Source organism: Hemiscyllium ocellatum, chromosome 20 (genome assembly GCF_020745735.1).
Source record: "Hemiscyllium ocellatum isolate sHemOce1 chromosome 20, sHemOce1.pat.X.cur, whole genome shotgun sequence".
NCBI classification, from domain to species: Eukaryota; Metazoa; Chordata; class Chondrichthyes; order Orectolobiformes; family Hemiscylliidae; genus Hemiscyllium; species Hemiscyllium ocellatum.
Window position 1 is genome coordinate 7,233,221 of NC_083420.1, and position 26,557 is coordinate 7,259,777.

The following is a 26,557-nucleotide window of genomic DNA, read 5'->3' on the forward strand; positions in this document are numbered from 1 at the left end:
TCTTCCTGGAGAATAACATCCATGTGGTAAACCTAACTATTTTAAGTTTTTTCCATATCTGTATATATCCAGTCTATTGTTGAAACTGATTTTGCAGAGCATGAATAAAACAGGTTGGGCTTGACAATTTAAAAGGTAAGTTTGTATATATGAAAATTCTATAGCATTATGATTCTCACATATGATGAAATCAATGGCAGTGGAGCATTGGGAATCCTGGGTACAGGAGAGTAAAGTTTGTTTTTGCCTTTGACAATTAAACTGTTTCCAGCCAGATAGCCCTGAAGAACATTGGGGATTTAACGTCAAAAATAGCATGAAAACGAAAGATATTAAATGGAAAGAAATGTTGAGAGTGACTTACATTATTGGCACAGTGTGCATGTGCCAAATATTACTTACTCTGGGCCTAATTGAAACTGTGCTTTTATACCAGTAAGATTTGAAATCACGTTTTTCAATGTGGTCCTGCAGTTTTTTAAAAATATTAAAGTAAATAACTTTTGTTAGTTAATAAATACACAATAAACAGAGAAATGGTAAACTTCAATTGATACAAGTTGCACTAGCTCCCAAGGTTAAAACTGAACCAGTCTCTGGTGTTGAGAGTGTGTTGCTGGAAAAGCACAGCAGATCAGGCAGCATCTGAGGACCAGGGAAATCGATGTTTCGGGCCGGAGCCCTTCATCAGGAATCCTGCTCCTGGGATGCTGCCTGACTTGCTGTGCTTTTCCAGCAACACACTCTCAACTCTGATCTCCAGCATCTGCAGTCCTCACTCACTCACTCACTCACTGGTGTTGCTTCAATGTGCTTATATTATAGATTCAAATACCAAGAAATGAACAGTACAATAATCAATGTGTTTTAAATGATCATATTGTATGTAGTTAAGTACAGGATATTCTGTTGCATGGAAACATTAGAGGTTGTAGGTATGCATTGTACAGTTGATGCCTAATGTACACAAAAGTGTTTTTAAGGATCCAAAAAGTAAAATACCAATTAGAGTAATTAGGCACTGAATGATTTTAGTTATCGATTTGGCCAGCATTCACGTAATCTCTTGAGGGAGTAAACATTTTAAATCAATTGACCAGGATACCAGACTTGTTATTGAAAAGAATTTGAGTTGCCCAGGAGTATGATCAGCTTTGTATTTCTCCACAATTAATATTTGCAAAGGTACACAACTGGTTATGAAAGAATGGTGACAAACGTAAATGAACAAAGTGCAAGAGTAGACCATTTGGTCTCTTGACTCTACCCTGCCACTCAATAAGACCATGGCTGTTCTTCTGACTACCTTCTGTCTACATTCCTCCTGCCAATCCTAATAACCTTTTACCCTCTTGTTTATCACAAATCTATCCTCCTCTGCCTTAAAAGTATTCAAGAGTACTGAAAAAAGGTTACATCCGAAATGTCAACTTCACCACCTGATGCTGCCTGGCTTGTTGTGATCTTCCAGCCTCCTGCCTGCCTACTTTGGATTCTAGCATCTGCAGGTTTTTTTTGTCTCTTTAAAAGTATTCATAGCCTCTTCTTTAAAAAGTAGAGGGTTCCAAAGACACTCAACTTATGAGAGGAAAATAAGTCACCTAATCTCTCTTATTCGTTGGTACTTGCTGATTTTTATAGTGACCCCCCCCAGTTCCAAGTAAACCTTTAAGAGGAAACATCTCCACAGCTGCACTATCAAGACTCCTCAGGATTATCTCTGCTTCACCAAGTCACCTTTTGCTCTGCTAAGTAGAATTAGGTATAGTTCGTGAGTTTGCAGATGACATGAAAATTGGAGGGGTTGTAGATCATGAGGAGGATGGTCTCAGGTTATAGTCTGATATTATAGAGCAAAGAACTACTGATGATGAAGATCTGAAACAAAAGTAAATTGCTGGTGAAACGTTTCAAATCCAGTAACTAATACTGATGCTAGACTTGAAAGGTTAACACTGCTTTCTTTCCACAGATGCTGCCAGACCTGCTGAGTTTCACCAGCAATTTCTGTTTTTTTTTAGCCTGATATTGGTCAACTGATAAATTGGGCAAAGCAATAGCAGACTGACTAGTGCAAGGCGATGCATTTTCAGAGGCCAAACAACAGAAGGATACACACAATAAATAGTAGGTCCCAAGGGAATACCAAGGAACCGAGAAACCTTGATGAAAAAGTCCATAGATTCCTGAGTGTGACAGCACAGGTAATGTAATGAAGAAGGTGTGTGGGACGTTTGCTTTCATTTACCAGGGCATAGAGAATAGGAGCAATGAAGTATTGTTACAATTTTTATGAACATTGGTTAGGCCACAAATGGAATACTGTGTGCTGTTCTGGCCACCACTTCATCAGAAGGAAATGATTGCACAGAAGAGGGTGCAGACAAGATTCACAAGAATGTTGCCTGGAATGAAAAGTCATAATTATGAGGAGAGACTGGATAAGATGGGTTTGCTTTTCTTGAAGCAGGGGAAGCTCAGGAGGAATCTAACTGATGGTACAAAATTCTGAGAAACATGAACGAGGTAGATAGTGAGGATCTTTTCCCATGGCAGAGGGTACAAGTTTAAGTTGAGGAGTAGGTGGTTTAGAGCAGATCTGAGGAAAACCTTTTTACATCCAGAGGATGGAGGTAAGTAGTGTCATAACATTGAAGAAGTGTCTGGATGAGCAGTTAAATGCCAGGCATAGTAGACAATGGACCAACTGCAGATAAATGGGATTAGTGTAGTTTGGTATTTGCTGATCAGCACAGATGGAGTGGACCAAAGGGCCTGTTTCTATGCTGTATGACTCTATGACTAAACTTCAGCAGATACAAGCCTCACCTGTCCAACCTTGCTTCAGATGACAAAACACAGATTTCAGTTATTAGCCTGAATGGTTTTCAATTCAGTTACATCCTTCCTTAAATAAGGTGACCAATCCTGCACAAAATATTCCAGATGTCTCCAGATGAAGTGTAATCTTCATACTTTTGTGTTCAATTATCACGTGATAAATATTAACATTTTATTAACTGTCCTAATTACTTGCTGTCCCTTCATTCTACCTTTCTGTGATTTATGCATTAGGACACCCAGGTCTCTCTGCATCTCAGAGCTTTGCAATTTCACCATTAAGATAATTTGCCTTTTTGTGCCAGTGGACAGATTCACATTTTTTCCATTTGCCACACCTTTGTCCATTCACTTAACTGGTTTATAGGTTTTGTAGCCTCCTTAAGTCTTTTTCATGGCTTATTTTCCCAGCTATCTTTGCAGCTCGGTGGCTGATTGGCCCATTTATGATGAAGAGTCATGTGAACAATTTGGGTTCAATTTCCATACCAGCTCAAGTTACCATGAAAAACTCTTCTTCTCAACCATTTCCCTTGCTTAGAGGCGTGGTGACTCTCAGGTTAAACTACCTTCAGTAGTTGCTCCCTAATGAGGGAGCAGCCCTAAGGTGTGGTAAGAGTATGGTCACTTTACTTTGCATCATCAACAAACTTGACAATTATACCTTCCAACTCTTCATCTAAGTCATGTATATATATGCTAACAGGTGAAATCCCAGCACTGATCCCTGTGGCACACCTCCTCAAAAAAATCCCAATGGATTGGTAAAACATGATTTCCCTTGCATAAAAAATATTTACTCTATTTGATTACCTTGAACATATCTAGGTGATCTGCTGTAACTTTAACAATAGGTTCTAAAATTTCCCTGTGACAGAGGTTATGCTCACTGGCCACTAGTTTCCTGTTGACCTCTTTGGGAGATAGCAAACGTAACTCGTTTAATCAATCAGGGAGGAAATGACCTAGTGGTATTATTGTTTTGGGGACCCAAGTTCTAATCCCACCGAGGCAGATGGAGGACTTAGAATTTAATAAATATCTGGAATTAAGAGTCTAATGATAATGATGAAACCATTGTCAATTGTTGGAGGGAAACCCCACCTGATTCACTAATATCCTTGAAGGAAGGAAACTGCCAAACTGCCATCCTTACCTGGTCTGCTCTACATGTGACTCCAGACCCACTGCAATCTGGTTGACTCTTAATTGCTCTCTGACAATTAAGGATGGCCTCGCCAGTGATGCCCTCCTCCCATGAATAAAGGGGGGGGGGCGGAATCAGATGTGACCATCCCTGAATGAAGGGAATTTTGTGAATTAAAACCATTACATCTGTATATCTCACTGACCACTTCTGTTTTGATCTAGGATAAGGTACATCAAGACCTAAGCACTTGTCAGCCCTCTTTTCCAACAATTTATTCAGTACCATTTCTCTGGTGGTTGCAATCTCTCTAATTTCCTCATTCCAATTTCTATTTCCTGATTTATTAAAACTTTGCTTTGCGAATTTCCTCTACGTTTTTTTTTAAAAAGTTTTATTTTCTAATCATCTTCTTCAGAGATATTATTACACATCTTCAGAGCAAGTTAGTCCACAGGTAGGGCCACTACTATTGTGCCACAGGAGGTTCCCCAAGAGTTTCCACAGTACTGAACATGGATGCAAAATGCCTCTCCAATTCATCTTCGAGTAAAAAGTGAGGTCTGCAGATGCTGGAGATCAGAGTGGAAAATGTGTTGCTGGTTAAAGCACAGCAGGTTAGGCAGCATCCAAGGAACAGGAAATTCGACATTTCGGGCCAGAGCCCTTCATCAGGAAGGCCTCCAGCAACACACCTCCCTCCGGATCCTCCGCTCCACCCTTGCAGCCATGCGTCGCTACCTACATTCCCTGCAATCAGCCCTACCCCAGCTCAGGACAACACTCTCACAAACTTGCAAAGGACCTCTACTGTTCTTCATCTACAGAAGAATCCATACACTAAACAAACAGTTCTTCCTCTCCAATTCATCTGCCATTTATTTATTTTCCATTATTAATTCTCTTGTATCACTGTCTATTGGATCAATGCTCACTTACACATTAAAAAAAATTGTAGAAATGCCTGCTGTCTATTTTAACAAAGGTTGGATTTCAAACTCAGTCATGCACTGCATGATGAATTGTTCCCCAAAATACAATAACTGCTGACGTTCTCTATAAGTCTCTGTTCCAGATACACTGGTAAGTGGTACTGAAGTGGTAATTATTGTGTTTAACTGCAGGAGTTTACATTGCGATTTAGATTGTTTACACAATCTCACTGGTTGATGCGTTATTGTGATTCGTTTCTTTTCCCTGACCCTAATGTTAACATAATCCAGGTAAAGATGTGCTCTTTCTTCTCTTTGAAGATAGTAACTCATTTATCCCGTGGCTTCTGCCTTGGTTTTACTTTGAGGGTGAGGAGTTATGTCTCATTTGACAGAATAATTGCAGAGGAACTCAGATGGCACCCTTACCCTCACATGCTGCAGGTTTTGGCCACCAGGTCTCTCAGCCCTTCAAACAGTATCACAAAAACAGCAACAGAAAGAGTTAGGGGGTAAATTTTGACTTTGGACAATAACTGTCAGCTGGTCATTCTATCTCTTATCGTTAATTCCATTGGATTTAAATTAGATAAAAATCTGGAGTTGTTAAACAGACTCGCTCAGTATCAAGTCTAGATCTATATGTTTATTGAACCAGTTAAGGTGGGACAAGTGGGATTTAAATCCAAACCAGGCGAAAGTGGGTACTACAGATGCTGGAAGTTAGAGTCAAGGTTAGAGTAGTGCTGGAAAAGCACAGCAGGCCAGGCAGCAGGAAAATCGAAGTTTCGGGCAAAAGCCCTTCACCAGGAATGGAACCTGGACCATCAGATTGAGAGATTGGGACAGGTCACTGAGCATTTAAGTGTTTGTTTAAACCAACCTGTTTGGACATGATATAACCCCATAACAGGACTCCTGGCCCAGAGGTGGGGACGCTACCCATATGCCACAAGACCCTCAAGTTGAGGTCTAGCCGTAGAGGGGGCTGCAGTCCTGCATTAGCTGGTGTTCCCTGACCTGGGGGAGAGGAGAGTCGGTTGTCGCTGTCCGTGGTCCTGATCTTGTTGGTGCGTCGCATCCTTCCCGATCCAAGCCACCGCCCTGTGGACCTCCTGAGAGTCGGAGGAGGGCCGCACGGAGACGATGAAGCTTTTCTTAAAATTGTTGCACAGGATAATGTAGTTGAAAGGATTGAGGCAGCTGCTAGCATAGCCCAAGCCGACCGCAGCCACATAGACGTAGTAGAACATCAAGGTGGGCTCGGCTGGTGCCAACTCCACCAACTGCAGCAGGTAAAAAGGTGCCCAGCAGAGGAGGAAAGCCAGGCAGATGGAGCTGGCGATTCGAGCCACTCTCCTGGTCCGCAGTCTAGCCCTTTCCTGCGAGAGGAGAGGGCTGGGAGAGCTCATCTTCAACAGGATTTTTCTGTAAGCCACTGAGATGATGGTGAAAGGAATAGCGAACGTCAGGAAGAACTGGTAAAGGGTGAACCAGTAGATGTCGGTCTTGGGGTTGGGGAAGCGGATAACGCAGCCCGAGACCCCGCCGGGTTGCCGCAAGAGCCTAGCGTACATCCAAACCGGGGTCACACTCAGAAAGGAGAGGAGGCAGAGACAGCAGACCGTCAGGGTGGCGACCGAGGGCTTGCGGAAGCGAGCCGAGGTCAATGGGTAGACAATGGCCAAGTACCGGTCAATAGTCATAGCCGTGAGGATGTAGGTGCTGCAGGACTGGGTATTGGCGTCCATCACCGAGACGACGGTGCACATTCTGCGTCCAAAATACCAACCTCTGTTCCCTAGTAACTCAGGGATGACAAACGGCATCCCCATCAGAAACAGCAGGTCAACCACAGACAAACTGATGAAGAAGACATCCGGAACTCTACTGCCGCTAGACTTGAATTTAAAGTTCTTGATTACCATGAAAATGACAATAGTGTTGCCGATTATCCCCAACATAGCGATTAGAACGAATATTGTTGGCATGATGATATTGGTATAAACGAAGTAGTTGATCTCTGAAATTAAAAGAAACGAAATGTCCCTGTTACAACCTGGAGTTTGATGCAATATTTACATAAAGGGTGGGGGGACGAGTCAATATCTGTTTAAGTGAAAGTCTCCCAAAACTGGCATAAAAACAGAAACTGCCGGAAAAGCAGAAAAGCAGAGTTAAAGTTTCGGGCCCAGTGACCCTTCTTCAGAACTGTACCCAATCCTCTTTCCCTCAATAGCACAGCTCCCCCCATCCCACCCACCCCCCACTGCTCATGGAACAGCTCAACAGTGGGTTTTTCAAAACTTGTCATTTGTAAATGTAACAAGGGAATACCATTTACTCAAGGAAAAACGCGGAAATTAACGATCTCGATAAGAATTGGGATAGCTAAAGTATTCATTTCTTTGTTTATAAAAAAAAACTTCTCCATGAGTTTATGCAGCAGCGGGAAAATGTGTGCAACACCCATGGGGTAGTGGAGATCGGAAATGAACCCGCAAGGCGCTGGGAACCTTCACCAGATTTTGACATCTTTCAGCATCAAAGCAGAAGATGCTCTGTACCTGAAGTGGTCGAGGTGCAGAAACTGAAGATACTCCTGGAATTTTACTCAAACGGCGCTTTCAGAATTATGTCTCCTTAACCTGGTGGAAACTGATCTTTTTGTTTAAAAAAGCCTCTTACCCGAGGAGGTGGAGTTGCTGAACAAAGCAGTTGAACGGTTTGATGGGGCCATTGGGTTGAAGCTGATTTCTCCTCGCTTTGAGTCTCAGGTATTTTGCAGATACATGACCCATTTATATACGATCTGCCTGAAAGCACCAACCAATTGCTGGAGCCAGCCCCATTTCTGTTTGTACTGGTCTCCTTGCGTAATTATGTTTAGATTCGGCGGCGGGAGCTGAACTGTTCGTGACAATCAGACTCGCTGAGTTGTTTTTCCAGCGGTCCCTTTTGTCATGACCCCGGGACTAACACACTGGCTGGGAGATTTGCCAGAGCTACACGGGAAAGGATGGGGGGGATGGTCACAAAAGGATAATGAGAGAGAGAGAAAAAAAGAGTCGAAGGCTGGTACAGTTGAGAAAAGGATCAACTCAAACAGTCTAGACAGGCAGGAGCATGTCAGAAAACGAGGGAGGACTAAAATTAAATTGCATTTATTTCAATGCAAAAGCATGACAGGTAAAACAGACTGACTGTACTCAGGGAGGGTATTCCAGGAAGACTCAGTGGTTAGCAAAACAGCCTCACAGCACTCGGGCTCGATTCCAGTCCACGGGCGACTATCTGTGTGGAGTTTGCACGTTCTCCCCGTGTCTGAGTGGGTTCCCTCCGAGTGCTCCGGTTTCCTCCCACAGTCCAAAGATATGCAGTTCAGGTGAATTGGCTATGCTAAATTGCCCGTAGTGTTGGGTGTATTAGGCAGAGGGAAATGGATCTGGGTGGGTTAATCTTCAGAGGGTAGGTGTGGACTTGTTGGGCCGAAGGGCCTGTTTCCACAGTGTAGGGAATCGAATCTAATCTAATATCTACTGATGTTGCTTAGGTTGAACTGAGAAAGGGATTATCTCCTTATTAGGATTTATATATATATATATATAAAATCCCTCCTCCCTCCCACCATAGTCAGCAGGAAAGTGAAAAGTAAATTTGTAAGAAGACCCGTTTTCTGTAAGAATAATACTGGCAATGGTAGGGGATTGTAACTTTCCAAACAGACTGGGACTGCCATAGTTTTAAGGGCTTGGATGGAGAAGAATTTGTTAAGTGTGTACAAGAAAATTTTCTGAGTCAGTATGTGGATGTACCTAACAGAGAAGCTGCAAAACCTGACCTTCCCTTGCGAAGTAAGGCAGGGGAAGTGATTGGGGTGTCAGTAGGGAAGTACTTTGGAGCCAGTAATCATAATCCTATTAGTTTTAAAATAGTGATGGAAAACGATAGGCCAGATCCACAGGGTAAAGCTCTACATTGGAGGAAGGCCAATTTTGATGGCATTAGACAAGAATTTTCAAAAGTTGATTCAGGGCCAATATTCACAGGTAAAGAGATGGCTGGAAAGTGGGAGACTTTCAAAAATGGGACGAGCCAATAGTACGCTCCTGTTAGTTTGTAGGACAAGGGTATGAGATGTAGACAATATCGGATGACTAGAGAAATTAAGCGTCTAGTAAGAGAAAGGAGGCATATGTCGTCAGGTGTAGACAGTTGAGGTTGAGTGAATCACTGGCAGAGTTAGGGACAGAAGGAACATACTCGAGAGAAATCAAGAGGGTAAAAAGGGGGGCATGAGATAGTTTTGGCAAATAGGGTTAAGGAGAATCCAAAAAGATTCAACAAATAAATTTAAAAGACAAAGGAGTAACTGGGGAGAGAGTAGGGTCCGTTAAAGATCAACAAAGTTGCCTACGTGTGTATCTGGAGGAGATGGGTGAGACACGAAACAAGTATTTCACATCAGCATTGGCTGCAGAGAAGGGGGTGGAAGCTATAGAACTTGGAGAAAGAGAGATATTTTGAAAAGTGTCCATATTACAGAGGTGGTGGTGCTGGATGTCTTAAAATACATAAAGGTGGATAAATCCATGGGACCTCATCAGGTGTATCCCAGAACTTTGTGGGAAGTGATTGCAGGGTCCCTTGCTGAGATATTTATCATTGAGAACCATGGGCAAGGTGTTGGGAAGACTGGGGATTGGCTAACATGATGCAATTATTTAAGAAATGTGGTAAGGAAAAGCTAGTGAACCAAAGACCAGTAAGCCTGACATCAGTCATGGGTAAATTGTTGGTGGGGATTCTGAGGGATAGGATTTGTGTGCATTTGGAAAGGCAAGGACTGATTAGGGATAGTCACCATGGCTGTGTGTGTGGGAAATAGTATCTCATTAATGAGTTTTTTTGAAGAAATGAAGAAAATAAATAGATGAAGGCAGAACAGTGGACATTGTCTATATGGAGTCAAAAACTGTGGCATTGGAAAATCACAGTGGGTCAGGCAGCATCCAAGGAGCAGGAGAGTCGACGTTTCAGGCATAAGCACTTAATCAGAACGTCCTGATGAAGGGCTTATGCCTGAAAGGTCGACTCTCCTGCAAATCAGATGTTGCCTGACCTGCTGCGCTTTTCCAGCACCACATTCTTTGACTCTGATTTCCAAGATCTGCAGTCCTCACTTTCTCCATTGTCTCCATTGACCTTAGCAAGGCATTCAACAAGGTTCTACATATAATAGAATGGTTAGCAAGGAATCCAGGGAGAGCTTACCATTGGATATGAAATTGGCTTGAAGGTAGGGGACAGAGGGCAATGGAGGGGTGTTTTTCTGACTGGAGGCCTGTGACCAGCAGTGTGCCGCAAGAGTCAATGCTGAGTCCATTTTTTTTGTCATTTATATAAATGACTTGGATGTGAATATAGGGAGAATGGTTAGTAAGTTTGCAATGTCAATAAAACTATGAAAACATATGCCTACCTGGAATGGGTCGTGCAACTTATCAGGTCAAGAAAATTTTACATTGACATTCTCAAACCTACTGCATCATTATAAGTGGGGGGGCTCTTGTAGCAGTGGTTCCATCTCTACCTCTTAGGTGGGAGGCCCGGTTATATGAAAGAGGAAGAATAAGAAATACTTTGTATAATAACCATAAAATTCTAACGTCAAGTGTTATAGAATTAGAATGCATTGCCACTTAGGACAAGGATTACAGGCTAAATACTTCAAAGATAAAAATAAGCAGAGATAAGTAAAAAGAATAAAGTACAATTATTCTTGGATTGCTCTTTGAAATAAGTAGGTAAAAATAAAGACTGCAGATGTTGGAAACCAGAGTCTAGATTAAAGTGGTGCTGGAAAAGCACAACAGGTCAGGCAGCATCCGAGGAGCAGGAAAAAAGTCTTTGATAAAATTAGCTGATGAAGGCACAAAAGATTGACTGCTGGCTTGTTACCTTTAACACTTGTTAATTTTGTTACGCACAAAATGGAGTAGGGTTTTTATTCTACAAAGCAGTGAACTGCACAGAATAGACAACGTTTTTTGAACTGCATAGCACAAACAACATGTCCTTAAAACTGAGTACTAGTTTAGATCAAAATTGTAAAAATAATGCATAGATTTTTTTCTCAAATTCTTGAGCAATGTTTTCATCAAATACAATTTTTTTTAAAGATATTTTTATTAGAAATTTAATATTTTGACAGATTTACAAAAATAAACAGAACTTTCAAGCACAAACATTAATATAAAAATAGATCTTAAATATATAATCATCAAAATTCAAAGGAATGATACTAAAGAAGAAAGAAAAACAATGAAACTCAGTTAACTACTAATCTAATCCACAATTATCCAGAGTGTATAGTTGAGTCACTTACATCCTTCAAACAAGAGAAAATGTTCTCTAATACACTCATAACAGTATAATAAAAAGGAAACTATTTCCAAACAATAAGAACAAAAAAAATAAAACATGTTTGAATGGAGATCCTCCCCCTTGTTCTCAGGGGGCCTTACTTCCTTTCTAAAGGTCCACCATATCCTCTCCCAAACAGTGTCCCACCCTTGACCCGGGCGCTCCTTAATAGGATTTAGATATAATACCGAGCTAGAATTGACAGTGAGCGCCCCACCCCCACCCCTCCCCACCCATACCTGAGTATATCTGATAGCATCAATGCCACGTACAAACACACATAACTATAAAATTACAACTCCAACAAATTACAATTAAGTATAATAACATAAAATAGCAAGAGAAGACAACCCTGCTCCCAGAAGCAAAAGTAAAGTAGAGTAAAGTATCCATTTCTCCCCACGGAGTGTGGAAGAGGCAAGCCAACATAAACTGTCTCTTACGATTTATTTAAACGAGTCTAAAAGTTCCTTAGCCTCTTCTGGTGATCTAAAATTATACTCGGATCCTTCGTGGGTAAAGCATAACGTCGCTGGGTAGCGTAAGGTGTATTGAATATTTAAGTTCCTTAGACATTTCTTCACCTCATCAAACGCCTTCCTCCTTCGTGCCAAAGCCGGGGAGAAGTCCTGAAATAACATAATCTTGGATCCTTCATGAATCATAGCTTTAGGATCCTTTCCAAGATTTCTGGAGGCATCCAGGAGTATCTGCCTCTCCCTATAACTCTGCAGCCGGAACAGGACCGGGCGTGGGCGCTGGTTTGGGCCAGATCCGCGTACAGCGACCCGGTAGGCCCACTCCACCCTTACCCGGTCAGTTTCAGCCCCCAGGTTTAAGAGCTGGGGCAACCATCGCTCCAGAAATACTGCTAACTGTCCCTTCTCTTCTTGTTCAGGGAGGCCCAGAAGACGGATATTCTTTCTCCGATTTCTATTATCCAGGTCATCCATGTAGATTTCAAAGGCCCGGACTCTCTGCTCCAGAGCTTGCACCTGTTCTGCAGCTGTTTGTGCTGCAGCCTCGGAGGTCGTGGCCTTTAGCTCCGCCCCCTTCACTCGGCCCTGTAATTCCTCGAGAGCCTGGCTGTGCTTTTGTAGCTTTTCTTCGAATGAGTTCCATCTCGGTCTGGATTCTGCGATGAAATTGACGAGTGTCGTTTCCAGCCTGGCAATCATCTCTTCAAGGCCTGTTTTTACATCAGCTGCAGCCGGAGGAGGAGAGGAGGGTGGGGGAGGGGTCTTTGTTTTCTGAGAGCTGCGGGATCCCTTTGGTTTACTCATTATCCACTTAATATTAAACTGCTTAAATATAATAGTAAACAGCTAATTAAGGTTAGAAAATTTTTTTGGGTGGTTTGGTAAGTGTGGTGGGGGTGAGTAACTCACTTTACCCAGGTTTTGGGAAGAGCACTGTAAACTCAGACTTGCTGAGTCGCCGCCATCTTGGATCTCCCCCTCATCAAATACAATTAAACAAAACTAGTCATCACAAATCCAGAATCCACACTTATGTTGGATAACAGTTGGAAAGTTTTATTTATGGAAAAAGTACAAAAATCATTTTATAATAAAAATATTAAATGACAATTGTTAATTCAGAAGTAGAATCTTGGAATAAAACTTTGAGCTAACCTTAATTTAAAAATTCTCAGTGCAGCCATTCATTAAAAACTCCTTGTGTGTGGTGCACCAACTACACCATGTAATAATGATTTTAACATGAATATGTTACATTACCAGCAGATCCTATTACAAAACAATCTTGTGAACTGTAAAACTGGTTGGATTGAGCTACATTATGAATTTTCTACAATGAAAAGAATGAAATTAAATTTCTAATGGTCAGACAGCTTTATAATGGGGGTTATTTATATGAGCAGTCACACAGCTAATAGCTCCTCCATGTTTGCTGTCAGAACTTAGAGATATTGTGCATGAGTGAGAGTGTGCTGTAGATTCTGAACCTCCCAGACGAGCACCTCATTGTACGCAACAGACAGGAGGAATCTCCCAGATGGTGTGAATTGACTGAAGTGAACAGCATCATTATGCCCAGCAAACTCCTGGAATTTTCCAGATGGGTGCTGAATTAGTTTCAGAAGTCTCCCTGCATAAAACCAGAAACATTAGAAAGTCTCGGATATGTAGCAACATTGCCTTTAATGCATTTTGTACCAAATTTCAAGCTTCAAATAATCTTATTTAATACATCAATTATCTGATAGTATTGAAATCTCATTTCCACTGAAACAAAAATAAATAACAGATTTTAGACTAGTCTCAGTATCTTATTTTGGTTTAGACCATTAGAAATAAGAACAGGAGTAGGCCATTTGGCCCCTCGAGCCTGCTCCACCATTCGATAGGATCATGGCTGATCCAACAGTCCTCATGTCCTCTTTCCTGACTTTTCACCACCTGATTCAGAATCTGTCTCAGATATACACAAGGGCTTTCCTCCCACAGGCCTCCGCGGTTAGACATTCCAAAGACTCAACTCTTGAGAAATGAAATTCCTCCTTATCTCAGTTTTAAAGGTGCCCCTTTATTCTGAGACTATGCCCTTTGGTCCTAGACACTCCCAGGAGGGGAAACATTCTCTCAGCATTTACTTTCTCAAGCCCCTTAAGAATCCGATACATTTCAATATTTCTAAACTCCAGTGAGTGGAGTCCCCAGACTGTTTAGCCTTTGCTTAAAAGACAATCCCAACCATAACAGGGGTGATCCGAGTGAAAGTTTTCCGAGCTGTTCCAATAAAAGGACATCTATCCTTAAATGAATGGACTAAAACTGTTCACAGAATTCCAGATGTGATCATACCAACACTTCGTACAGGTGCAGGTAAGATGCCCCCCCCTCTTATACTCCAAGCTCTTTGAAATTCATGAGCTTTCCTGATTACCTACTGCACCTGCGTGCTAGCTTTCTCTGTTTCATGCGCAAGTGCCTCCAAATCCTTCTGGGTTGCAGCTTTCTGCAATTTTTCACTGTTTAAACAATACTGTTCTTTTGTTCTCCCTTCCAAAATGAACTTCACATTTTCCCAAATTATACTTCACTTGCCAACATTTAGCCCACTTACTTAACCTAATAATGCTGCTCTGTAAACTTTGCAACTTGCCTTTCTACATATTTTTGCATTGCCTGCAAATTTGGTTATAGTGCATTCACTTCCTTCTTCCAATTGTCAATATATCAATTAAAAGGAAATTCTGTACCATACAGAACAGGAAGCATAAGGATTGATTTCAGGTCTCTACTAAATGGGCTGATGCAGTCTAGGCAACAGAATTACTTTGTGCATCCTACCTGAGGGGACAACATTTTTAAAAGGTTCCCATTTCTAACAATCGGATATTTCAGCATTTCAAACATGTAACACGTGCATCTTATGAGCCTTTTCTGTTTCTTGAGGCATTTTATGGCAAAGATGCAATGACTAACATTTCAAACCAAAAACTGGGATAAGTTATATAATTTCTTAGTGGATCTTAAAGTGTTGCAATTTTGAGAGTTTATGCTAATAAAGTATACTGGCAAACAATGCTATGATTGTTTACATACATTCCCATTCTAACTAATCTTTTCACTTCTAGGAGGCATAGAGAGGTTTTGTGCTGTAGCCTCAGGGCTCAACTTTAAACAGGAAAGATTTCTATAATCCATATTTAGGGCTAAACGATGAAAAGAATGGAAAGATACTTAAAGAAACCTTGAACCAAAATATTGGACAATGAAGGAGCAGAGACAAACTATAAAACTGTAGGCTGGTTCTTTTCGAAGTGCCCTGTCTGTAATAACCATTGCATCAAAGCACCTTGGTTATTTGATTCCATTTAGTCAAAACTATCAATCATGTTTCTGTAACATTTGGCATATTTGCTCAAAGCAATAAAGTTTATAAAAAGTGTTGTACAAGTTCATTGTCTTATTCAAGAGATTATCAAAAATGATATTCAAATGAAGCAACTCCTTAACTGAGTACAGGAGTCAGTTGTTGCTTGTTCAACATTTGGATCCTTCATTTTTTCTTTCCTTTCATCAACTTCATAGTTCCGATGAAGAATCTCCCTTTCTCTAGGATAATTTCCTCCCTACTATTTTCCAATTTCCCTGTGCCCTGAATTTGTACAGCAGAGGTAAACATACCTACATTTGCAAATATCATTCTAATTCTAACGGAAAGGAAATGCAGTAGATTAACTCTTAATTGTAACAGGTTTTTTCAGTAACTCAGCATGGCTAAACTCCCTTTCGACCATGGTGTGTATCTCTGTCATTTAAAAGTCATTTATCTCTTTTGTACATACAATATTATTTTGTGCAAAGATTACAACACTCATGACTGATTGAGAGGGTATGTGATTACATGTACTTTCCAAAAAAAATCACCAGTGAGAAACTCCGGCTCAGATAATCACTGTTCAAACCCCAACTTACCATTGGTCCCAATGGCAATATACTGCCCTCCAGGAGAGGGGCTCATACTTGTGGCCCACTGAGGTAAAGGTATCTTTTTAATTGCCTTCAAACAGATACAGAAAAAAAGACATTAACTTATAGAAAGAGTGATGTGACGAATAGTTCAGGTTGAACAATTTCAGCAAACTTGATCGTTGTCCCCGTGGACACTTCAAACCAGATTTTGTACCAATAAAATGTGCTGAAGAAACAATTCCACATTGAAACCAACCATTGAGTTTGTACTGGGAATGGATACTCTGCTCTAATTTGAAGATTAAAGCACACACTGTCCAGGGATGAGAAACAGTGAAGGAAATTAGGCCTGACAATTTTGAGAGATAAGGCATCATATACATATTGCATTGTGGACAGTAAAGTTGTTGCAGCATGAGAGGCCAGAAAATTACAGCAATTTTTATGATCTGCAGTGAAATCCAAATGCATCTAGGCCACTTTGAGTGAATGGAATTACAAGACTTCAGCTGGGCAGAACCATTAGGATTCCCTGCTTACTTTAAAGTACGTGAACCAACGTGTTGCATAAAATTAAGAAAGTGACCTCAGAAATTCAATATTCAACGCAGTTAGGATGTGCAATCCAGGATGAACTCCATACTAAGAGAATAGAATCTGCTGGATAATCTATGTACAAAGTGAAGCAAAGGGCAATGCAGTAGCAACGCAGAGGTCAGAAAAACATTCCAAAGGGTGGAATTCCATAATCAAAAGTTCAGAATTTTACCAAGCAGCAGAAAGTTCTAATCCTTGAGTGTGAAGAATGTGTGTTGAAGTTTTTTCTAACTGCCTGGTGCCAATAGTTGGTGCACTAACATATCGTACAGCAAAAGCAAAGCACTGCAGGCTTTTAAAAATATGTTTGAACAGAGACCTATTATTGACATATACCTGCTTTTTGTACAGACTGTACAGAATGATCTCTGGTTTCACTCCAAATCCAACATACACCACTATCCCACGCTGACTTGGTGAAAAAGCAGCCAGGCTTGGAGGGAGGCTACTTGTGTCACAGAGCTGACAGAAATAAAAAGAAATGTTGAAATTACACAACTGACCATCTGAAACACATTCTGTTCTCTATTGCAACCTTTATTTAGTAAGAAACCCTGGTTTGCCCTTATTTTTGAGTCCAGTGACTCTTCATCAGAACTCAGGTACTGTACACTGATGCATAAGTTATGCCCCCGCTTAAGGCCGAGTCATTTAAAATCATTTCATATGAACTGAAATTGTAGTGTCACGGGGCGGCACAGTGGCTAGCACTGCTAACCTCACAGCACCAGGAGCCTGGGTTCGATTCCCGTCTCGGGTGACTGTGTACACAGAGTTCGCATGTTCTCCCTGTGTCTACGTGGATTTCCTCCCAGAATCCAAAGATGTGCAGGTCAGGTGAATTGGCCATTCTAAATTGCCCATAATGTTAGGTGCATTAGTCAAGGGTAAATATAGGGTAGGGGAATGGGTTTGGGTGGATTCATCTTCAGAGGGTCTGTGTGGAATTGTTGGGCCATAGGGCCTGTTTCCACACTGTAGGGAATCTATATCAATTTGATTTTGCCAGTTTCAGTATAATGTCATTTGCAACAGACTTCTGCGTTTGAGGCCTGTATGTTCATATGATTCTCCCACAACAATCCTCATTTACAGTCCCCTTGCTAACGCTCACCTCTCAGTCTTTCTTGTGACCTTATGCTTTGGGTTTTATCTCCTGGCTTTGCACTGAACTCAACTGAAGCCCTGGGCTCCAGCTAGTGGCAGAGGTTGGTAAGTGCAGGTCGTCCTGGGACTTCAGGGGTTACCTTTAGGAACTGGTTGGAATCAGTCAAACTAAAAGTGCAGCTTGGAATCTTTCTTACTGCATATTATATTCCCCTTATATTTAGTGATGGGTGGGGCAGGGTTTTACTTTGCCAGTTATTTATGGTAAAAATGCACAGTGTAAAGTGTACATGATTTGGCATTTCAACGTGCTTTTTCCAGGCGAGGAATACCTGAAGGAACCAAGTCTGGCTTTAACAAAGATTTCTGAAGGAAATTACAATTCACTTAGAAGTTCCAATTTTCAGAAATACAACTACAACTTTAAGTGAGGATGACTGCAATATCTAACGCTTAAAACAATATTAGGCTGTAAAGATGAGAAAAGTTACAGAATCTGGTGTCACAGATTTGGCAAATATGTGGTGTTACTGACAGCATATATTTTACTCAGTTGCTAAAAAGATGGAGGTCAGACTTACCTCTGGTTTAATAGGCGCTGGGAATGTCAACCAATCAATAAGCTCACATTGGTCTTTGTGCCAATCAGTAGCCCAAACACTAACACGTCGATCTGAACTGACAGCCAACCACATTTCACATCCATCGAGTCCAAATTCATCATACTTTAAAAGAAATGCATAACAGTTTAGTGTGTCAAGTTCAGATTCCATACCCTACACCAAATTTAAATGAAATCATGTGAACAGCAGAAATGCTAAATGCTCAGTAGAACATTGTATCAAGCAACCAAATGTGTATTTGAAATAAACAAATCTACAGTCAGTTCTGCTATAATGCGCATTTCTTCGATGCGAATTGGTTATAATGCGATTGAAGAATTTAGACTATTATTTGTAGAACACAAACTTTTGTAATGGTTATAACACAATTCTGGCCTTATTAGATTAAATGGTGCTTTCTTTGAACACGGGGTTGCATGGGCACAGAACTATAGCATTTTATCAGAACTGACTGTATTTAATTTTGTGCCGTAAGCTTATTATTAACACTAAACTTACTTTTTTCCGTGTACATTCGATGGCAGTAATTGGTGAGCCTTTATGATCACTGATGACACGAACAGTGATTCCTGTCCGAGAACTACTCACAGCCATCAGACCATCCTTACCCCCTGAAATGATAACCTCGCCTGGGGATAAATGTGAAATATCTGTCAGTGTTAATCATACACCCCAGATCAGGGCTACTGGTAAAGTGGTGATAAAATGATAGCTGATGGACATTCTGGGAAAAAGCTATGCATTTATGTTGTATACTTATGATCAACTTTCTAATTTATGTAGCATATTTTCATTTTTAGTAGCTAGGGGAACATACCATCCATTGAAAACGCGATGGCATTGACTGCTACAGGATGGGGATGAATCTTTAATTCCATCTCAGTCTTCAACACTCCAAAGAAACGTATTGTGCCATCACTATATCCTGCCACAATTTGCTGTTTGTCAGCAGATTTCTTCAAGTTAACTGCTGGGCTCCATGCCATACACAAGCAGCTCTGGAACAAGACAGAGGAAGTTTAAGTGTGAATGCTTTCTCACGCAGGATCAGCTTTTCCATCCAGTTTTACCTCTTCAAAATATAATGATACATTCTGATGAAACAACTGCCTTACTGAATCCACAATGCTTCACATGTTTGGTTAGCAGATTCAAAAAGTACTGCTCCACTGATTTAATTAAGAAAAAAAGGGCATTTAAGACAGAGATAAAAATAAATATTTTCCCACAGAGAATCTGAAGTCTTTGGGAAGATTTTCCTCAAAAAAATGGTGCAAGCGGAGTCATTGAATATTTTAGGGCAGAGGTAACTAGATTCTTTATAAACAAGGTGGGGATGTGAAGTAACCAGATCAATCTTACTGAAATGGTGGAGCAGGTTTGAGGGGCCAAGAGGCCTAACCCTTCTCCTATTTCATGTGCTCACATGTAATAAATGATGGATGCGGTTGATTACTTTGTGACATTCCTTGATATTGCTGATAAAAATTTCCATCATTTATCAATTTTAAAGCAAACTATTCCTTACTCACTGTGCAGTTCTCTTTTGGTAATATACCTGATTAAGAACATGAAACTGAACAACCAGCTCAGTGGTGTGCATAACCCACACTCTTAAACTGCCATCCTCTGCACATGTAGCAAAATGACTTTCATCAGGGCTAAAAGTCACTTGATTAACCTGAAGAAAAACAAAAAATAAAACAGTCAAAATGCCCAACAATCTCTTCCTTATTTACACTTAACACAGCAATATCTAAATCCGAGTGAGAGCCAGATGTTGAAATTTATTTGCATTGTCTTCCAAGTGAGAGACTCTGAAGAATGATAGCACAATACATGCTGTGCATGCATTTGATGCAAACAGAACAAAGCTCTGCAAAGACAAGTGTATGGAATTATTTTTCTAAGAAAAACAATCTTTCATTTAAAATAATTTTAGCAAAGTTCTTTTACTTAGTGTGTTTATATTTGTTCGATGCCAATGTCCAAATTAGCCAAATGCAAAACTATTCTGAGGTCAATTTTCCCTAGACTTTTATTCACATTTTAATTCTTTTACTGATAAAATAATTCTAACAACTTATTCTTCATCTTCTATTGACCAGCAAATAAGAAGGTGGCTCTAATTGTCAACAAAGTGACTGTCCACCTGCACACACACAACATGGGTGCTGGGGAAAAAAAAAGCACTACCGCAGTTAGGTGGTAATTTTTAAAATATTAAAAAAAAACAGGAGTGTCAGATATCCTGTTCACTTAGAGCTGGCTCAGCGTCAGGGGCTTTTCACAAAAAAAAAGTTAAATTGTGACTGCCCCTTTTTAGCTTCCACTCAATGCAGCTCTGACAAAATGGAGTAGGGTACTCATTAAACTTCTCCATGTTTGAATACTACTAAACTGTGACTAGTCTCGTATTTAAGCAAATTGAAAGCTATCTTACCTTGTTTCTGTGGCCACTGATAAGTCGGATGCTGGTGTTTTCAGCCCAGTTTATATACCATAGAGTTCCTGCTGTGGTCCCCACAATACCCATGTCCATGATATCATCAAAGACTGCACTGACTATCGTACCATCCAGAATCATTTCATGTTCCAGGAGTACTGAATTTGACCTAAAAGGAAAATCAGAACCATTAACATGATTGTGAATTTATCCATTGCAAACACTAATAATGTAGACAAACTATCATATGACATTGGAACAGATGCATTTTAGTAGAATTTTGCTCTATATAAACCAGCTTTTGAATGGACATGATTTACTCTTGCTTATTTAACAATTTCAGTAAAAATATAACTTGATTAGGAATGCCGAACAGTGACATGCCCCATTCCAGCACCATCACCTTGCTCTTGTGCCCTCAAGTCTCATCTCCTGCACTGCAGCGACTGCCCACAGCCGGATTTTCTTTGTGTTACTGCCAGTCATCAGGCGATACCTTCGACACTGCACAATCCCTGTAACAGAAGAATTGCATAGTGTATAGCACTATATCACCTTCCATTAGCAACTGCACCTTATCGTATTCATACTTACCAATCTCTCCTTCATCTGCATCCCAAGTCATGAAACACCTATTCTGCTGGGTGTCCCATGCGCAGATTTTCCCGGTGTTGGTAGCAGTATAAAGAACTGAATCACTGTTATAGCACAATGCAGTGAGTTCATCAGCACCAACTTCATCTGGGATTGAGACTCTGTGAACCTATGAACAAAATTACCTACAACATTCAGAATTGAGAACAAAAATCAAAATTTTTCTTGCTTGGAGGAACTGATGATTGGAAATGCATCTGATCTGGAAACAGATGTTTCAGATGTAAATCTGAATGAACCATAATATCAACTAATCAGGGTCCATTCATGATCAGAAGAAGATAGTTATAAAATAGCACATGATGCAAGTCTGATGTTTGCTCCTTGCCTTCACATTATAGGCTAAATGTTTCTAACTTAAAAAATAAATGCCTCAACGAGAAAATAATTTCAGTATCAAAACACTGATTACTGGTTAGAGCTGAAAAATATTTCTTACCCTAATAACACTGGTATAGAACAACACCTGATCAATTAATCATCTTGTTCCGCTACAGTGTACAGTTATTGAACTAAATAAATCAAACCCAGCACGCAAGAAGCTGATTAAATATTTCTGTCTCTACCTGAATGGAGATTAAAAATTGATGGGAGTGACAACAGTGGAATTTCACACATGGTGTATTTCATTTTTAAAAGGAAACCCAGGAATTATTCAATTCATATTAGTAGAAGATGTCTTTTAATGGTTTACTAAAGTTTAAACTTTCAGGTGGCACACACATGACCTAATTTTCAGTCTTCTGTTTATATGTTTTATTCACTGCACAAACCTATTATTTTTTTGTATCAATCCTTACTTTCATATTAATTAGCTATACATCAAGAATAAAAGACAACTATGTGAGAGCAGTATAGTGCTTTCCAGCATAGGGATTGGATCAGAATTTTTTTTAAAATTGAGACAGAAAAGATCCTAAAAGCAAAGAGGGACAGGAAGAATTAAAGGTGCTAAGAAGAAAACAAGACAGTACAGTATCTTTAGTTTTATTCTTTCATGATTTGGGGTTATCACTGGCTGGACCAGTATTTAATGCCCATCAATAAATTTCCTTGAGGTGGTGGTGGAAAGTTGCCTACTTGAACCGCTGTAGTCCTTACGTTGTGTAGGTATATCTGTAATGCTTTTAGAAATATAGTTGTAATACATATTACAATGCTGGTCTGCTTAACACATGGCTATTATCTAGAATTTATGAAAGCCAAATATTTAAACGGAAAAAGTGACAAAACCCAAGTCATCATGACATCTACTGAATAATGTCGAAGTAAACCAGCTTCATAGAGTCACAGAGATGTACAGCATGGAAACAGACTCTTCGGTCCAACCAGTCCATGAGGACCAGATATCCCAACCCAATCTAGTCCCACCTGCCAGCACCCAGCCCATATCCCTCCAAACCCTTCCTAATCATATACCCATCCAGATGCCTCTTAAAATGTTGCAATTGTACCAGCCTCCACGACATCCTCTGGCAGCTCATTCCATACACATTCCACCCTCTGCGTGAAAAAGATCTCTTTTATGAGATCTTATGCCCTCTAGTTCTGGACTCCCCCACCCCAGGGAAAAGACTTTGTCTATTTATCCTATCCATGCCCCTCATGATTTTGCAAACCTCTATAAGGTCACCCCTCAGCCTCAGATGCTCCAGGGAAAACAGCCCCAGTCTGTTCAACCTCTCCCTAGAGCCCAAATCCTCCAATCCGAGCAACATCCTTGAAAATCCTTTCTGAACCCTTTCAAATTTAACTACATCACTCTGATAGTAGGGAGGCCAGAAATACACACGATATTCCAAAAGTGGCCGAACAGCCACAACATGACTTTCCAACTCCTGTACTCAATACTCTGACCAATAAAGGAAAGCATACCAAACACCTTCTTCAATAATCTTATCTACTTGCAACTCCACTTTCATGGAACTATGAACCTTCACTCCAAGGTTTCTTTGTTCAGCAACACTCCCTAGGACCTTACCATTAAGTCCTGCTCTGGTTTGCGTTTCCAAAAGGCAGCAACTCACCTTTATCTAAATTAAACTCCATTTGCCACTCCTCAGCCCACTGGCCCATCTGATCGAGATCGGAGGTAACCTTTTGCACTGTCCACTACACCTCCAATTTTGGTCTCATCTGCAAATTTACTAACTATACCTGTTTATATTCAAATCATTTATATAAATGACAAGAAGTAGTGGACCCAGTACAAATCCTTGTGGCACAGCAGCGGTCACAGGGTTCCAGTCTGAAAGGCAACCTTCCACCACCATCCTCTGTCTTCTAGCTTTGAGCCAGTTCTGTATTCAAATGGACAGCTCTCCCTGTATTCAGTGAGATCTAACCTTGCTAATCAGTCTCCCATGAGGAACCTTGTCAAAAGCCTCACTGAAGTCCATACAGATCATGTCTACTGCTCTGCCCTCATTAATCCTCTTTGTTACTTCAAAAATCTGAATCAAGTTCATGAGACATGATTTCCTGCGCACAAAGCCACATTGACTATCCTAAATCAGTCCTTGCCTTTCCAAATGCATGTAAATCCTGTCCCGCAAGATTCCCTCCAACAACATGCCCACCGAGTAGTTCCCTGGCTTTTCCTTACTACCTTTCTTAAATAGTGACACCACATTAGCCAAATCCAGTTTTCCGGCACCTTTCTTGTGGATGATACAAATATCTCAGCAAGGGGCCCAGCAATCACTTCCCTAGCTTCCCAGTGTTCTAGGATACAGATGATCATATGGATATCACCATCTAATTCCCCACATTCCATATCTTCCATGTCCTTCTCCACAGTAAACACTGTTTAGTATCTCCCCCATCTCCTGCAGTTCCACACATAGGCTGCCTTGCTGATCCTTGCGGGACTCTATTCTCCTTTTGGCCTCCTGATTTCCCACTTATGTATACTCCTATTGCCTTTATACTCTCAGGATTCACTCAATCTCTGCTGTCTATACCTGACATACGCTTCCTTCTTTTTCTTAACCAAAACCTCAATTTCTCTAGTCATCCAGCATTCCCTACACATACCAGCCTTGCGTTTCACCCAAACAGGAATACACTATCTCTAGACCTTTGTTATTTCATTTCTTAAGGCTTCCCATTTTCCAGCTGTTTTACCTGCGAATATCTGCCCCCAATCAGCTTTTGAAAGTTCTTGCCTAAGACCGTCAAAATTGACTTTCCTCCAATTTAGATCATCATCTTTTAGATCTGGTCTATCCTTTTCCATCACTTCCACCTCAGACACCTGCCCTTATTATTTCCCAAAAGCAGGTCAAGTTTTGCACCTTCTCCATGAGGTACATCCACATACTGAATCAGAAAATGTTCTTATAGACACTTAAATTCCTCTCTGTCTAAACCCTAACACAATGGCAGTCCCAGTCTATTTTGGAAAGTTAAAATCCCCTACCATAACCATCCTATTATTCTTTCGGGTAACAGATGTCCTTACAAATTGGTTTCTCAATTTCCTGCAGACTATTGGTGGGTCTATAATACAATTCCAAAAAGGTGATCATCCCTTCCTTATTTCTCAGTTTCACGCAAATAACTTGCCTGGATGCATTTCTAGAACTATCCTCCCTAAGTACAGCCATTATGCTATCCCTCCTCTCTTGCCCTCTCTTTCTATCCTTCCTATCGCATTTGTCTTCTGGAATATTAAGCTGCCAGTCCTGTCCATCCCTGAGCCATGTCTCTGTAATTGCTATGATATCCCAGTCACATGTTCCTAACCATGCCCTGAGTTCATCTGCCTTGACTTACCCTAGGTGGTGGTTGTGACACTGAGGGCTGGAGTTGCCTTTGGACAGGCAATTCAAGAAACAGTAGTTGTCAGGCAAAGGAATGGACAGCCTGCTCCTCCACTAAACCTTAGTTGGGAGGTCACGTTGCAGCTGCTGCAGGACATTGGTTTGGCCATAAGACCTGGGGCAAAAATTAGGCTATACAGCCAATCGAGTCTGCTTTGTCATTCAGTCATGGTTAATAACTTTGTCAACCCAATTGTCCTGCTTTCCCTCCGTAACACTTGATCTCCTTTAAAATCAAGAATCTGTCTGTCTTAAATATACTCAATGACCTGGCCATACACAGCCTTCTGTGGCAATGAATTCCTTGGATTCACCACTCTCTGGCTGAAGTAGTTTCTCCTTATCACTATTCTAAAAGACCTTCCATTTACTCTAAGACTATGCCCTTGGGTCCTAGTCTCTACTATCAATGGAAACATCTTCTCAACATCCACTCTGTCCAGGCCATTCAGTATTCTGTAGTTTCAATTAGATCACCCCCTTTATCCTTCTAAACTCTATACAGTATAAACACAAATGATCCTCATATGTTAAGCTGCTTGTTTCTGGGACCATTCTCGTGAATCTCCTCTCAACACGTTCCAGGGCCAGTCTGTCTTTCTTGAGATAGGGGTAACATTTGGAGTATTGCATGAAAATCTAGTCTCCCTTATAATCGGGAGAAATTTGTGAAACTTGAAAAGTTTTAGAAAAGATTTATAAGGATGCTGCCAGGGTTGGAGGGTTTGAGCTAATAGGGAGAGGCTGACTAGGCTGGGGCTGTTTTCCATGGAATGTCAGAGGCTGAGGGGTGAGAGGTTTATAAAAAATCATGAGGGGGACAAATAGGGTAAATAGGCAAGGTCATTTCCCAGGATGGGCAAGTCCAAAACTAGTCATATATTTAAGGTGAGAGGGGAAAAATATAAACTGGACCTAAGGGGCAATTTTTTCACACAAAGAGAGGTGTATGTATGGAATGAGCTGCCAGAGGAAGTGGTGGAGGCTGGTAGAATTACAACATTTAAAAGACATTTGGATGGTTATATGAATAGAAACGGTTTTGAGGGGTACGGCCCAAATGCTGGTAAATGGGACTAGATTTACATAGGATATCTGGTCTGCATGAACAAGTTGGACCGAAGAGTCTGTTTCCATGCTGTATATCTTTTTGACTCAATGACTTTACTATAAAATGAGATTAGGTAAGGGCTGGCCAATTACTGCATTCTGATGCTTGCTGTTATCTTAACAAATGAAGGATTTTTTTAAATAACAAGAGAGAGGTTAGCCATAAACTATACTTAAAGGCAATGTCTTTAGCAGAAAAAGAAGGGACAAGGGTGAGAATGGTAGATTCCCAGAACACAAAAGACCAAAGATCACCAACAGATGCAATATTTTAGGTCATGAACAATGAGACAGGCAGAGACATTATTTAGCAAGTTAGTCACCCATATGCTGCTCTTCCACATGAAACGTAATTGTAAAGCTGCATCAAATCTTGAAAGTTAACGTCATGCTAGTCAACTGTATCTT

At 40.7% G+C, this 26,557-nt stretch overlaps 2 protein-coding genes across 4 annotated transcripts in view; both read right to left on the reverse strand.

Moving 5' to 3' along the window:
• Window positions 1–5,921: 5,921 nt before the first annotated feature.
• Window positions 5,922–6,923, reverse strand: LOC132825562 (melanin-concentrating hormone receptor 1-like). The gene has a single exon (XM_060840940.1). It carries the CDS (start codon window positions 6,909–6,911, stop codon window positions 5,922–5,924), a length of 990 nt encoding a protein of 329 aa, XP_060696923.1. The 5' UTR covers window positions 6,912–6,923.
• Window positions 6,924–12,855: 5,932 nt separating this feature from the next.
• Window positions 12,856–26,557, reverse strand: part of wdr90 (WD repeat domain 90) — a 75,692-nt gene continuing 61,990 nt past the window's right edge. For all 3 annotated transcript variants that reach the window (XM_060840463.1, XM_060840462.1, XM_060840461.1), the window contains exons 35-44: window positions 21,156–21,324; window positions 20,965–21,076; window positions 20,559–20,730; window positions 19,674–19,796; window positions 18,933–19,113; window positions 18,614–18,744; window positions 18,074–18,217; window positions 16,722–16,847; window positions 15,792–15,876; window positions 12,856–13,455 (exon numbers count right to left, since the gene is read on the reverse strand). In XM_060840463.1, the coding sequence (XP_060696446.1) occupies window positions 13,268–13,455; window positions 15,792–15,876; window positions 16,722–16,847; window positions 18,074–18,217; window positions 18,614–18,744; window positions 18,933–19,113; window positions 19,674–19,796; window positions 20,559–20,730; window positions 20,965–21,076; window positions 21,156–21,324 (1,431 nt within the window). In that variant the 3' untranslated portion in view covers window positions 12,856–13,267. The remainder of the gene's footprint in view (window positions 13,456–15,791; window positions 15,877–16,721; window positions 16,848–18,073; window positions 18,218–18,613; window positions 18,745–18,932; window positions 19,114–19,673; window positions 19,797–20,558; window positions 20,731–20,964; window positions 21,077–21,155; window positions 21,325–26,557) is intronic.

What these genes read in the sequence shown, in the direction of transcription:
- LOC132825562 (XM_060840940.1), bottom strand. Translation starts at nt 6,911, where the DNA reads ATGCCAACAATATTCGTTCTAATCGCTATGTTGGGGATAATCGGCAAC.